This window comes from Phytophthora sojae (genome assembly GCF_000149755.1).
Source record: "Phytophthora sojae unplaced genomic scaffold PHYSOscaffold_22, whole genome shotgun sequence".
NCBI lineage: Eukaryota > Oomycota > Peronosporomycetes > Peronosporales > Peronosporaceae > Phytophthora > Phytophthora sojae.
In genome coordinates, this window is record NW_009258136.1 from 95,896 (window position 1) to 110,963 (window position 15,068).

A 15,068-nucleotide genomic window follows, 5' to 3' on the forward strand; every position below is an offset into this window, starting at 1 on the left:
CCATCTTGTACCCACAATCCTGTACCCACAAGCATGGCGTTATCACCGTGACGTAATCATCGTCCCGTAATCACCTGAATGATTGCGGTACAACACAGTGAAGGTCACGCCGACCTCACTGATGACGCGTTCGCGTCACACGGTCGCTTGGCGAGGCGTCGTCACATCAGTCTTGACAACACTCCCACTCGACTCGTCAGCGACCACGATGCCCAGCTTCGTCCTGAGCGCGTCGAACTGCGGCGCCGCGATCAGCTTCGTCATGATGTCCGCCAGCATGTCGAGTGTCGAAACATACTGCAACACCACTTGACCGTCTTCCACCTTCTCGCGCACGAAGTGGTAGCGAATGTCGATGTGCTTGGTGCGCTTGTGGAACTCCGGGTTCTTGGCCAACGCGATGGAGCCTTGGTTGTCCTCGTAGATCTTCACCCCTTCATCGCTCGCCATCTCGCCCAGCTCGCACAGAAACACCTTGAGCCACACCGCCTCCTGCGTGGCCTCCAACAGCGCCATGTACTCGGCTTCCGTCGACGAGAGCGCCACCGTGCGCTGCTTCTTGCTTCGCCAGCTGATGCATCCGCCGTTCATCATGAACGCGTTGCCGCTCGTACTCCGTCGAGACTCGATGTCGCCGGCCCAGTCCGCGTCCGAGTAGCCTTGCAGTCCGTCCTCGCTGCTCGCTTGAAACACGAGGCCGTGCGTCTTCGTGCCTCGGATGTAGCGGAAGACCCTCTTGAGCGCCTGCCAGTGTGTCGGACATGGATCCGCTGCGAACTGGCTCAGCACTCCCACTGCCGCTGCGAGGTCCGGACGAGTCCCCACCATGAGATACATGAGGCAGCCCACGGCGTTCCGGTACGGAACATTCGCCATGGTCTCGTCGTGCTTGCAGCCTCCCTCGCACATGGCCTTGGTCAGCTTCAGACCCGGATCCTGCGGTGTCTTCACAGGGTTGCTCTCATCCATCTTGAACTTCTCGAGAATGTCCTTCGCGAACTTGGTCTGCCGCACCGACACCTTCCCAGTCGCCACATCTTGCTCGATCTCCATACCGAGGAAGTACTTGAGCTGGCCCATGTCAGTCATCTCGAACCGGTCACTCAGCGCCTGCTTCGTGTCCTTCAGCGCCTGCTTCGTGTCCTTCAGCATCCCGTCGCTGCTGCTGGCGAGGACCAGATCGTCCACGTACAGTGCCACGAACATCATGTCGTGATTGTCCCGCTTCAAGTAGATGCAGTGGTCGGACTCGCACTTCTTGAACCCCAGTTTCAACATGAACTCGTCGATCGTCTTGTTCCACATCCGCGGCGACTGCTTCAGACCGTACAGCGAACGCTTGAGCCGGCACACGTAGTCGGGTCGATCTCCGTCCACATATCCGTCCGGCTGCGCCATGTAGATGTCCTCGTCCAACAAGCCGTTGAGGAACGCGGTCTTCACATCCATCTGGTGCACTGTGAGCTTGTACTTGGCCGCCAGACTCAGCAACACCCGAATCGACGTGAACTTGGCCACCGGCGCGAACGTCTCGTCGTAGTCGATGCCGTACTTCTGCGAGAACCCCTTCGCCACCAGTCGCGCCTTGAACCGCTCGATCTCTCCAGACTGGTTCTCCTTCACGCGGAACACCCATCTGCAGCCGATCGCCTTGCGTCCCTTCGGCAGTGGCACCAGGGTCCACGTCTCGTTCTTGCGGAGCGACTCCACCTCCGAGTCGCACGCCTCTTTCCACTTGTCTGCGTCGCTGGATTCCATCGCCGACTTGAACGTTGTCGGCATCTCTCCCACTGAATCCACGACGTACGCAGCCTCGAAGTCTTCCTTCTCTTGTGCTGCGGCAGACATCTCGTCCAGCGGCTGCTGTCGTCTCGGCACCGCATACCGCTTGGCACTCGGAACCTCCACGGCTTCCTCGAGCGACTGCGTGCGCGGGTGTCGCTTGCTGCCGGGTACAAAGTCTTGATTCCGCGCAGCTTCTTCTCTGTTCTCGTCTGATCCGGACTGAGTCTCTTCATCCGTGGTGTCTTCATCATCATCTGTCGGAAGACCCACCAACACCTCCTTCGAAGCGTAGTCGCGTCTCCCACCGTCGAAGACATCCTCCATGAACTGCGCGTCGCGGCTCACCAACACGCGACCGCTCTCGATCTCCTCAAACCGATACGCCTTCTCGTGCTCCGAGTACCCGAGGAAACGACAGCGCACCGACCGAGCGTCGAACTTCGACCGCTTCTCCTTCGGCACGTGCACGTACGCGTGGCACCCGAACACCTTGAGGTTGGCCAGCAAAGGCTTCTTGCCGGTCCAAACGTGGTGCGGCGACTTGTCGTGACTGATGGCGCGCGTCGGACACCGGTTGCGGAGGAACGTGGCCGTCATCACCGCTTCTCCCCAGTACTCCTTCGACAACCCGGCGTGCTCCAGCATGCAGCGCGCACACTCCACCAGCGTCCGATTCATTCGCTCGGCCACTCCGTTGAGCTGAGGCGTGTATGGTGGCGTGAACTTCTGCTCGATGCCGCGATCCGCACACAACTTGGCCATCGCACCCGAAGTGTACTCGCCGCCGTTGTCGCTCCGAAGCACCTTCACTCGCTTGCCGGTCTGCGTCTCAGCCAACGCGACGAACGCAGCGAACTTGGCAGCCACCTCCGACTTGTTCCGTAGCAGGTACACCACGCAGAAGTGCGACTTGTCGTCGATGAACGTGACGAAGTAGCGCTTGCCTCCGAACGTCGCCGTCTGCATCGGACCGCACACATCGCTGTGGACCACCTCCAGCACTTGCTTCGCACGGTTCGGCGACGACTTCATGAAGCTTACTCGCGTTTGCTTGCCGAGTGCGCACCCGTCGCACACCTCCCACTGCTTCACCGACGTCATTGGGATGCCAGTGCCGTAGCCCTTCTTGACGATGGCGTCGAGACCACCATGGCCGATGTGACCAAGTCGAAGGTGCCAGAGGTACGACGTGGTGTCCCCTTGGCGATTCTTCGAGCTTGCCGCATTGGCCTCGTCAGCAGGCGTCCTCGGCGTCATGCAGAGCTTGAACAGTCCTTTGCCTTCGCGAGCGCCGAGCTTCCACTTGAGACCCTTCGTTTCCGCGAAGCACCCGTCGCTCTCGAAGGTCACTGGCCCGACGTCCTTGGTGAAGCGGCCGACGGAGAACAGGTTGCGCGACAGCTTCGGGATGTGCCACACACCCGTGAGCACACCCTTCTTCATGCCGCGCGGTGTCTGCATCGACATCACGATGTCGCCGCTCCCCACCGCCTGAACCACGCCGTCGTCCGCCAGATGCACGTCCACCGGAGAGATCTTCTTGTAGTTCTTCATGTACTCCTTCGAGTACGTCATGTGCTGCGTCGCACCCGAGTCGACCAGCCACATGCCGCTCAGCTTGGAGGCACCCGTGTCGCCACCAACCGAGAAGAGGAAGTCGCCAGAGTCATCTTCGACCTGCGCGACGTTCGCTCGTTGCGGCCTCTGCCGCTCCCCGTTCTCGCGGATCCGCACCGGACACTTGGCGATCCAATGTCCGTGCTCGCCGCAGTAGTGACAGGCGCTCGTCCTCTGCGCTTGCGCCTGCCGTCCCTTGCGCTTCCCGTTGTCGCTTGTCATGAACGCTTGACCTTGAGCGTGCGCGGTTCCGTCAGCACCGCCACCTTGTTCCTTGCGCTTCATGTCCTCGTGCAGGAGCCGAGACGTCACGAGCTCCCACGTCAGCGTGTCGGAACGCGATTCCAACGCCGTGATGAGGAACTGGTACGACTCGCTCAGACTGGCAAGAAGCGTGATCACCAAGTCGTCCTCGCTGACCGGAGCGCCGACCGCGTCGAGCTGTTCCGCCAGCGTCTTGAGCTTGTTAATGTGCTCCAGCACATCATCACCTTCGTCCATCGTTGTCGTGAAGAACCGTCGACGAAGAAAGAGCTTGTTCGCCAGGCTCTTCTTCTCGAAGTGTCCCTCGAGTCTTGACCATGCATCATGCGCGTCCTTCGCCGACCGCACCAGCGGCAGCTGCGAGTCCTCCAACGCGAGACAGACGATCGCCAGCGCCTTGCGCGACTTCTTGCGAAACGTCGCTTGGTCCGCCGCGGTCGTGCACTGCTCGAGCTTCACTTCCCCACTCGTCACTTCCCACAGTTCGCGCTCCTCCAGCACCATCTGCATCTTGAACTTCCATGTGTGGAAGTTGGTTCCGTCGAACTTGTTGATGCGGGCGGTCGCGGTCGGGGCGGCGTCCATGGCGAAGGCGTAGTCGGGGTCTTGGTCAGGGAAGACGGGGCTTGGGCTCATAACCAAAAGGAAGAACACTTGAGCAGTAGTTGGCAAAATGCAAAGTGATTCGATTCAGGTCCTTAGTTCGCAACCGCGTGCTACCTCTAAGCCTGCTACTGGATACCTCTTACTGGATACACCCTACTGGATTCTCTACTGGATACACAGTTACCTTATCCAATCAGAGAACGCCACGTCGATGCCCATCTTGTACCCACAATCTTGGCGTAATCACCGTGACGTAATCATCGTCCCGTAATCACCTGAATGATTTCGGTACCACACAGTGAAGGTCACGCCGACCTCACTGATGACGCGTTCACGTCACACGGTCGCTTGGCGGGGCGTCGTCACATCAGTCTTGACAACACTCCCACTCGACTCGTCAGCGACCACGATGCCCAGCTTCGTCCTGAGCGCGTCGAACTGCGGCGCCGCGATCGGCTTCGTCATGATGTCCGCCAGCATGTCGAGTGTCGAAACATACTGCAACACCACTTGACCGTCTTCCACCTTCTCGCGCACGAAGTGGTAGCGAATGTCGATGTGCTTGGTGCGCTTGTGGAACTCCGGGTTCTTGGCCAACGCGATGGAGCCTTGGTTGTCCTCGTAGATCTTCACCCCTTCATCGCTCGCCATCTCGCCCAGCTCGCACAGAAACACCTTGAGCCACACCGCCTCCTGCGTGGCCTCCGACAGCGCCATGTACTCGGCTTCCGTCGACGAGAGCGCCACCGTGCGCTGCTTCTTGCTTCGCCAGCTGATGCATCCGCCGTTCATCATGAACGCGTAGCCGCTCGTACTCCGTCGAGACTCGATGTCGCCGGCCCAGTCCGCGTCCGAGTAGCCTTGCAGTCCGGCCTCGCTGCTCGCTTGAAACACGAGGCCGTGCGTCTTCGTGCCTCGGATGTAGCGGAAGACCCTCTTGAGCGCCTGCCAGTGTGTCGGACATGGGTCCGCTGCGAACTGGCTCAGCACTCCCACTGCCGCTGCGAGGTCCGGACGAGTCCCCACCATGAGATACATGAGGCAGCCCACGGCGTTCCGGTACGGAACATTCGCCATGGTCTCGTTGTGCTTGCAGCCTCCCTCGCACATGGCCTTGGTCAGCTTCAGACCCGGATCCTGCGGTGTCTTCACAGGGTTGCTCTCATCCATCTTGAACTTCTCGAGAATGTCCTTCGCGAACTTGGTCTGCCGCACCGACACCTTCCCAGTCGCCACATCTTGCTCGATCTCCATACCGAGAAAGTACTTGAGCTGGTCCATGTCGGTCATCTCGAACCGGTCACTCAGCGCCTGCTTCGTGTCCTTCAGCATCCCGTCGCTGCTGCTGGCGAGGACCAGATCGTCCACGTACAGTGCCACGAACATCATGTCGTGATTGTCCCGCTTCAAGTAGATGCAGTGGTCGGACTCGCACTTCTTGAACCCCAGCTTCAACATGAACTCGTCGATCGTCTTGTTCCACATCCGCGGCGACTGCTTCAGGCCGTACAGCGAACGCTTGAGCCGGCACACGTAGTCGGGTCGATCTCCGTCCACATATCCGTCCGGCTGCGCCATGTAGATGTCCTCGTCCAACAAGCCGTTGAGGAACGCGGTCTTCACATCCATCTGGTGCACTGTGAGCTTGTACTTGGCCGCCAGACTCAGCAACACCCGAATCGACGTGACCTTGGCCAACGGCGCGAACGTCTCGTCGTAGTCGATGCCGTACTTCTGCGAGAACCCCTTCGCCACCAGTCGCGCCTTGAACCGCTCGATCTCTCCAGACTGGTTCTCCTTCACGCGGAACACCCATCTGCAGCCGATCGCCTTGCGTCCCTTCGGCAGTGGCATCAGGGTCCACGTCTCGTTCTTGCGGAGCGACTCCACCTCCGAGTCGCACGCCTCTTTCCACTTGTCTGCGTCGCTGGATTCCATCGCCGACTTGAACGTTGTCGGCATCTCTCCCACTGAATCCACGACGTACGCAGCCTCGAAGTCTTCCTTCTCTTGTGCTGCGGCAGACATCTCGTCCAGCGGCTGCTGTCGTCTCGGCACCGCATACCGCTTGGCACTCGGAACCTCCACGGCTTCCTCGAGCGACTGCGTGCGCGGGTGTCGCTTGCTGCCGGGTTCAAAGTCTTGATTCCGCGCAGCTTCTTCTCTGTTCTCGTCTGATCCGGACTGAGTCTCTTCATCCGTGGTGTCTTCATCATCATCTGTCGGAAGACCCACCAACACCTCCTTCGAAGCGTAGTCGCGTCTCCCACCGTCGAAGACATCCTCCATGAACTGCGCGTCGCGGCTCACCAACACGCGACCGCTCTCGATCTCCTCGAACCGATACGCCTTCTCGTGCTCCGAGTACCCGAGGAAACGACAGCGCACCGACCGAGCGTCGAACTTCGACCGCTTCTCCTTCGGCACGTGCACGTACGCGTGGCACCCGAACACCTTGAGGTTGGCCAGCAAAGGCTTCTTGCCGGTCCAAACGTGGTGCGGCGACTTGTCGTGACTGATGGCGCGCGTCGGACACCGGTTGCGGAGGAACGTGGCCGTCATCACCGCTTCTCCCCAGTACTCCTTCGACAACCCGGCGTGCTCCAGCATGCAGCGCGCACACTCCACCAGCGTCCGATTCATTCGCTCGGCCACTCCGTTGAGCTGAGGCGTGTATGGTGGCGTGAACTTCTGCTCGATGCCGCGATCCGCACACAACTTGGCCATCGCACCCGAAGTGTACTCGCCGCCGTTGTCGCTCCGAAGCACCTTCACTCGCTTGCCGGTCTGCGTCTCAGCCAACGCGACGAACGCAGCGAACTTGGCAGCCACCTCCGACTTGTTCCGTAGCAGGTACACCACGCAGAAGTGCGACTTGTCGTCGATGAACGTGACGAAGTAGCGCTTGCCTCCGAACGTCGCCGTCTGCATCGGACCGCACACATCGCTGTGGACCACCTCCAGCACTTGCTTCGCACGGTTCGGCGACGACTTCATGAAGCTTACTCGCGTTTGCTTGCCGAGTGCGCACCCGTCGCACACCTCCCACTGCTTCACCGACGTCATTGGGATGCCAGTGCCGTAGCCCTTCTTGACGATGGCGTCGAGACCACCATGGCCGATGTGACCAAGTCGAAGGTGCCAGAGGTACGACGTGGTGTCCCCTTGGCGATTCTTCGAGCTTGCCGCATTGGCCTCGTCAGCGGGCGTCCTCGGCGTCATGCAGAGCTTGAACAGTCCTTTGCCTTCGCGAGCGCCGAGCTTCCACTTGAGACCCTTCGTTTCCGCAAAGCACCCGTCGCTCTCGAAGGTCACTGGCCCGACGTCCTTGGTGAAGCGGCCGACGGAGAACAGGTTGCGCGACAGCTTCGGGATGTGCCACACACCCGTGAGCACACCCTTCTTCATGCCGCGCGGTGTCTGCATCGACATCACGATGTCGCCGCTCCCCACCGCCTGAACCACGCCGTCGTCCGCCAGATGCACGTCCACCGGAGAGATCTTCTTGTAGTTCTTCATGTACTCCTTCGAGTACGTCATGTGCTGCGTCGCACCCGAGTCGACCAGCCACATGCCGCTCAGCTTGGAGGCACCCGTGTCGCCACCAACCGAGAAGAGGAAGTCGCCAGAGTCATCTTCGACCTGCGCGACGTTCGCTCGTTGCGGCCTCTGCCGCTCCCCGTTCTCGCGGATCCGCACCGGACACTTGGCGATCCAATGTCCGTGCTCGCCGCAGTAGTGACAGGCGCTCGTCCTCTGCGCTTGCGCCTGCCGTCCCTTGCGCTTCCCGTTGTCGCTTGTCATGAACGCTTGACCTTGAGCGTGCGCGGTTCCGTCAGCACCGCCACCTTGTTCCTTGCGCTTCATGTCCTCGTGCAGGAGCCGAGACGTCACGAGCTCCCACGTCAGCGTGTCGGAACGCGATTCCAACGCCGTGATGAGGAACTGGTACGACTCGCTCAGACTGGCAAGAAGCGTGATCACCAAGTCGTCCTCGCTGACCGGAGCGCCGACCGCGTCGAGCTGTTCCGCCAGCGTCTTGAGCTTGTTAATGTGCTCCAGCACATCATCACCTTCGTCCATCGTTGTCGTGAAGAACCGTCGACGAAGAAAGAGCTTGTTCGCCAGGCTCTTCTTCTCGAAGTGTCCCTCGAGTCTTGACCATGCATCATGCGCGTCCTTCGCCGACCGCACCAGCGGCAGCTGCGAGTCCTCCAACGCGAGACAGACGATCGCCAGCGCCTTGCGCGACTTCTTGCGAAACGTCGCTTGGTCCGCCGCGGTCGTGCACTGCTCGAGCTTCACTTCCCCACTCGTCACTTCCCACAGTTCGCGCTCCTCCAGCACCATCTGCATCTTGAACTTCCATGTGTGGAAGTTGGTTCCGTCGAACTTGTTGATGCGGGCGGTCGCGGTCGGGGCGGCGTCCATGGCGAAGGCGTAGTCGGGGTCTTGGTCAGGGAAGACGGGGCTTGGGCTCATAACCAAAAGGAAGAGCACTTGGGCAGTAGTTGGCAAAATGCAAAGTGATTCGATTCAGGTCCTTAGTTCGCAACCGCGTGCTACCTCTAAGCCTGCTACTGGATACCTCTTACTGGATACACCCTACTGGATTCTCTACTGGATACACAGTTACCTTATCCAATCAGAGAACGCCACGTCGATGCCCATCTTGTACCCACAATCTTGGCGTAATCACCGTGACGTAATCATCGTCCCGTAATCACCTGAATGATTTCGGTACCACACAGTGAAGGTCACGCCGACCTCACTGATGACGCGTTCGCGTCACACGGTCGCTTGGCGAGGCGTCGTCACATCAGTCTTGACAATACCTACCGCGTAAAAACCAGGTTTGCCATTAAAACCATGTAGAAGGCTGTCATTAATGACTTTGCGATTGTTTTTGACGATCTGCATGAACGTTTTTTTAGCATCTACTTCGATATCATTGGTGCGCGAGTCCTTCGACATGTTTTCAGCGACGACGTGATCAATAATCGAATCGAGAGTGGATCGACTCTCGCCTAAGCGATCTCTCTCGTCGCTTCCAACATTATCTCTCAAAGCATTGAATACTCCGCGCTTTGCCGCAAGCTTCTCACGTACTTCTCGCGCCTTTGAATGACCATCAACCAGTCGTATCCGCTCAAAGATATATGCGAATGTCGCCTCCCAATCGATTAGATCAATCAAATCTTCTTGCTTGTCCTTACGAACCGCCTTGCGGGTCGATCGGTGATATAGCTTAGCATCAGGGCCTAGAAAGTACATATCCCGCTTGGCTTTGGCATCAGATACCTGCATTGGATCGAAAAGAGGATGAAGATCCCATCCAGCAATATCTGGGTTCTGTTGATACAATGCTTGTACCACTTTGTATGACTTCGTCTGAGCATCCTCTCTTTTGGATACGACTTCATCCATAGTTTCGTCGGGACGGTACATGATATGATCAGTGTCAAGATTGACCATATCAGAAGCGTTAGAAGAGGATACCGTTGCAGGTACGCTAATATCTCGGGTTAGACTATCTGGTGCGGAAAAAACACCAGGAGCAGTCGCCGTGGTAGCAGCCGGAGTAGAGGACGTAGTTGTTTGCGTAGATGCTGATACCATCGAAGGCGTCAAGCTAATCGTACCGGTTTCGTTATCAGCCGCCCACATCGTTTCAGCATATCGCTGATTGAGACTTCGCTCGATAGCAAGCTCCTTCTCCGCCTCGCGAAGTAGCTCTTGGCGTTTGCGCTCTCTCTGTGATAGGCTTGTGAAAGATGGAAACATCGTAGATTATAGCTTAAGAGACATCCTTTCGGCAAAAAAATATTATTTTTATCACAATTGATGGTCATTAGCATGAAATTCTACAATATCGCACACCAGCCCAACCATCGATAGTATGCGGATGGACCAACTGATTTCTCCGTTTGAGCAGGCGATCATACTCATCGCGAGCTTCAGCCATACTCATTTCAAATAACGCTTCGATCTGATCCTTAAATAAGAATTGCTGAGTATTGCCCTGAATGGTACTCCATTACCGGCGAGTTTGATCAGCTCAGACTTGTAATAGTCAAGCCTTTGAATATCCATCATCTTCGAATGGAGATCATTGCTGATTTCTAAATATCGCCTTACGCGCTGATGCATCTTGGTCAGTTCTTTTCGATACATGATAATTTTAGCATCCTTGTCGTGCTGTTCACAGAAATCAGATTTAAGGGCGCTCCGGGAGCAAGGTTTATCATTTTGGGTCATTGACTTGCACTGAGTCATCGCAATTAATTACGCTCTATATATACATAGTCCAATATTTTGTGATGGATTTTGAAATTGAATATGTCGATTCCGATTCAGAGGACGTATCCAGTGTATATGACAATAGAAAAGGAAGAACACTTGAGCAGTAGTTGGCAAAATGCAAAGTGATTCGATTCAGGTCCTTAGTTCTCAACCGCGTGCTACCTCTAAGCCTGCTACTGGATACCTCTTACTGGGTACACCCTACTGGATTCTCTACTGGATACACAGTTACCTTATCCAATCAGAGAACGCCACGTCGATGCCCATCTTGTACCCACAATCCTGTACCCACAATCATGGCGTAATCACCGTGACGTAATCATCGTCCCGTAATCACCTGAATGATTGCGGTACAACACAGTGAAGGTCACGCCGACCTCACTGATGACGCGTTCGCGTCACACGGTCGCTTGGCGAGGCGTCGTCACATCAGTCTTGACAACAAATACAAGCAAAACTTTTTTGAATTCGTCATCCGAAATTAGCTTGGCTGAGTACATATCTACGAGTACCTGCTTGAGTTCGCGAACCAGTTCTGGGTTATCGTTTCCAAGCATGACCTCTCCTTTGAGCTTCATGTATTCCTGTTTCAGAACATCGCGGGGATCCTTGACGGGATCTCTCATCGCATGCTGAGTGTGCGTAATGCGTAGCAACTCATGAAATACGCGTTTGTCGCCCATCGACATCGAGTCATACAGCTGCTGATCGATCGTACCATCGAATACGAGCGTCTTGATTAGCTGAGCGAGATCATCGCTGATCTTACACTGACGACCGACCGTCGAGCGGTTGGGATACACAACCTTAAGCAGGTTTTCATTGAGCTTTGGGAGATGAACGAATTTGGTACCAACCCGCTTGTAAGCCATGGAACTGTAAGATCCCGTGCCTTCGAGTTGCGCGAGATTATATCCACGGTTGGAATGGTACTTGATCGGATTGCCTTCCTTATCAACGAGGTTCTTGTTGATGTAGCCGGCTCCCTTTAGACCGCGACCGCTTACAGCTGGTTTCATTTCGAGATCATCAATATTCAATCCAGGTGCATCACTTGGGATGACAATATTGTACTTTCTCAAACTATCGCGAATCTGCTGAAGATTGTCCTCGAATCGATGCTCCCTTAGGAGATCTGGATGCTCGATATAGAATTTGACAGCCTGAATCAGATACTCAAGCACTCCCTGGAAAGTCAGAGACCAACTGAGGTTCATACGAGACAATGCTTGAGGGGATGCGAGCTGATCTTGGGTTAGGTCAGGAGCGCTTCCCTTAATGCGCCGAATGCCGGCGTTGAGGTCGATATAGTATCCATTCGGATTGTATTGTTTGTTCAGCTTGGATACAGCCGGGGGTAGGTATTCCTGGAGAAGTCATGGGTTATCGGTGTATAAATCATGAACGAGTTTTTTGTAGTCGCCTGCGGCTTCAACCATATTAACATCTGTTCCAACATCCCGACTCAGCTCATTGAGATTTGGTCGCTTTTGCTCGAGGTCGAGATTGGATACCGTACTATCCTCGAGTGCTCGCTTGGTTGCCGATCTAATGCTTGTACCAGATGTATCAAGTTGGATTCCATTGTTCTGAGCGCTTTGAAATAGGAACTGAAGCGAATTCGCCCATGATAGCCGTTTCCTTTCTACCTTGGTATTAGTTTGGCGATGGTTAGATACCTGACGTAGCTTGAAATTGATCGGATCAATGTAGTAATCTGATAGAGGTCCGGGTAAGCCTCGTAGATCCTGAGATCGACCTACCGCGTAAAAACCAGGTTTGCCATTAAAACCATGTAGAAGGCTGTCATTAATGACTTTGCGATTGTTTTTGACGATCTGCATGAACGTTTTTTTAGCATCTACTTCGATATCATTGGTGCGCGAGTCCTTCGACATGTTTTCAGCGACGACGTGATCAATAATCGAATCGAGAGTGGATCGACTCTCGCCTAAGCGATCTCTCTCGTCGCTTCCAACATTATCTCTCAAAGCATTGAATACTCCGCGCTTTGCCGCAAGCTTCTCACGTACTTCTCGCGCCTTTGAATGACCATCAACCAGTCGTATCCGCTCAAAGATATATGCGAATGTCGCCTCCCAATCGATTAGATCAATCAAATCTTCTTGCTTGTCCTTACGAACCGCCTTGCGGGTCGATCGGTGATATAGCTTAGCATCAGGGCCTAGAAAGTACATATCCCGCTTGGCTTTGGCATCAGATACCTGCATTGGATCGAAAAGAGGATGAAGATCCCATCCAGCAATATCTGGGTTCTGTTGATACAATGCTTGTACCGCTTTGTATGACTTCGTCTGAGCATCCTCTCTTTTGGATACGACTTCATCCATAGTTTCGTCGGGACGGTACATGATATGATCAGTGTCAAGATTGACCATATCAGAAGCGTTAGAAGAGGATACCGTTGCAGGTACGCTAATATCTCGGGTTAGACTATCTGGTGCGGAAAAAACACCAGGAGCAGTCGCCGTGGTAGCAGCCGGAGTAGAGGACGTAGTTGTTTGCGTAGATGCTGATACCATCGAAGGCGTCAAGCTAATCGTACCGGTTTCGTTATCAGCCGCCCACATCGTTTCAGCATATCGCTGATTGAGACTTCGCTCGATAGCAAGCTCCTTCTCCGCCTCGCGAAGTAGCTCTTGGCGTTTGCGCTCTCTCTGTGATAGGCTTGTGAAAGATGGAAACATCGTAGATTATAGCTTAAGAGACATCCTTTCGGCAAAAAAATATTATTTTTATCACAATTGATGGTCATTAGCATGAAATTCTACAATATCGCATACCAGCCCAACCATCGATAGTATGCGGATGGACCAACTGATTTCTCCGTTTGAGCAGGCGATCATACTCATCGCGAGCTTCAGCCATACTCATTTCAAATAACGCTTCGATCTGATCCTTAAAATAAGAATTGCTGAGTATTGCCCTGAATGGTACTCCATTACCGGCGAGTTTGATCAGCTCAGACTTGTAATAGTCAAGCCTTTGAATATCCATCATCTTCGAATGGAGATCATTGCTGATTTCTAAATATCGCCTTACGCGCTGATGCATCTTGGTCAGTTCTTTTCGATACATGATAATTTTAGCATCCTTGTCGTGCTGTTCACAGAAATCAGATTTAAGGGCGCTCCGGGAGCAAGGTTTATCATTTTGGGTCATTGACTTGCACTGAGTCATCGCAATTAATTACGCTCTATATATACATAGTCCAATATTTTGTGATGGATTTTGAAATTGAATATGTCGATTCCGATTCAGAGGACGTATCCAGTGTATATGACAATAGAAAAGGAAGAACACTTGAGCAGTAGTTGGCAAAATGCAAAGTGATTCGATTCAGGTCCTTAGTTCTCAACCGCGTGCTACCTCTAAGCCTGCTACTGGATACCTCTTACTGGGTACACCCTACTGGATTCTCTACTGGATACACAGTTACCTTATCCAATCAGAGAACGCCACGTCGATGCCCATCTTGTACCCACAATCCTGTACCCACAATCATGGCGTAATCACCGTGACGTAATCATCGTCCCGTAATCACCTGAATGATTGCGGTACAACACAGTGAAGGTCACGCCGACCTCACTGATGACGCGTTCGCGTCACACGGTCGCTTGGCGAGGCGTCGTCACATCAGTCTTGACAACAAATACAAGCAAAACTTTTTTGAATTCGTCATCCGAAATTAGCTTGGCTGAGTACATATCTACGAGTACCTGCTTGAGTTCGCGAACCAGTTCTGGGTTATCGTTTCCAAGCATGACCTCTCCTTTGAGCTTCATGTATTCCTGTTTCAGAACATCGCGGGGATCCTTGACGGGATCTCTCATGGCATGCTGAGTGTGCGTAATGCGTAGCAACTCATGAAATACGCGTTTGTCGCCCATCGACATCGAGTCATACAGCTGCTGATCGATCGTACCATCGAATACGAGCGTCTTGATTAGCTGAGCGAGATCATCGCTGATCTTACACTGACGACCGACCGTCGAGCGGTTGGGATACACAACCTTAAGCAGGTTTTCATTGAGCTTTGGGAGATGAACGAATTTGGTACCAACCCGCTTGTAAGCCATGGAACTGTAAGATCCCGTGCCTTCGAGTTGCGCGAGATTATATCCACGGTTGGAATGGTACTTGATCGGATTGCCTTCCTTATCAACGAGGTTCTTGTTGATGTAGCCGGCTCCCTTTAGACCGCGACCGCTTACAGCTGGTTTCATTTCGAGATCATCAATATTCAATCCAGGTGCATCACTTGGGATGACAATATTGTACTTTCTCAAACTATCGCGAATCTGCTGAAGATTGTCCTCGAATCGATGCTCCCTTAGGAGATCTGGATGCTCGATATAGAATTTGACAGCCTGAATCAGATACTCAAGCACTCCCTGGAAAGTCAGAGACCAACTGAGGTTCATACGAGACAATGCTTGAGGGGATGCGAGCTGATCTTGGGTTAGGTCAGG

The 15,068-nt window shown here is 54.3% G+C and overlaps 4 protein-coding genes across 4 annotated transcripts; 2 read left to right on the forward strand and 2 right to left on the reverse strand.

The window, feature by feature from the left end:
* Positions 1-6,559: 6,559 nt before the first annotated feature.
* On the forward strand, positions 6,560-6,940 carry PHYSODRAFT_535178 (hypothetical protein; the record flags this gene model as incomplete). The annotated part of the gene is made up of 2 exons (XM_009541351.1): positions 6,560-6,783; positions 6,820-6,940. The coding sequence occupies 2 exons, from the start codon at positions 6,560-6,562 to the stop codon at positions 6,938-6,940; spliced, it is 345 nt and encodes a 114-aa protein (XP_009539646.1).
* Positions 6,941-8,137: 1,197 nt separating this feature from the next.
* Positions 8,138-8,672, forward strand: PHYSODRAFT_535172 (hypothetical protein; the record flags this gene model as incomplete). The annotated part of the gene is made up of 3 exons (XM_009541352.1): positions 8,138-8,391; positions 8,476-8,544; positions 8,651-8,672. The coding sequence occupies 3 exons, from the start codon at positions 8,138-8,140 to the stop codon at positions 8,670-8,672; spliced, it is 345 nt and encodes a 114-aa protein (XP_009539647.1).
* Positions 8,673-13,350: 4,678 nt separating this feature from the next.
* Positions 13,351-13,776, reverse strand: PHYSODRAFT_535294 (hypothetical protein; the record flags this gene model as incomplete). Its single annotated transcript, XM_009541353.1, has 1 exon — positions 13,351-13,776. The coding sequence occupies one exon, from the start codon at positions 13,774-13,776 to the stop codon at positions 13,351-13,353; it is 426 nt and encodes a 141-aa protein (XP_009539648.1).
* Positions 13,777-14,201: 425 nt separating this feature from the next.
* On the reverse strand, positions 14,202-14,822 carry PHYSODRAFT_342858 (hypothetical protein; the record flags this gene model as incomplete). Its single annotated transcript, XM_009541354.1, has 2 exons — positions 14,202-14,237; positions 14,316-14,822. 2 exons carry the CDS (start codon positions 14,820-14,822, stop codon positions 14,202-14,204), a joined length of 543 nt encoding a protein of 180 aa, XP_009539649.1.
* Positions 14,823-15,068: the final 246 nt, after the last annotated feature.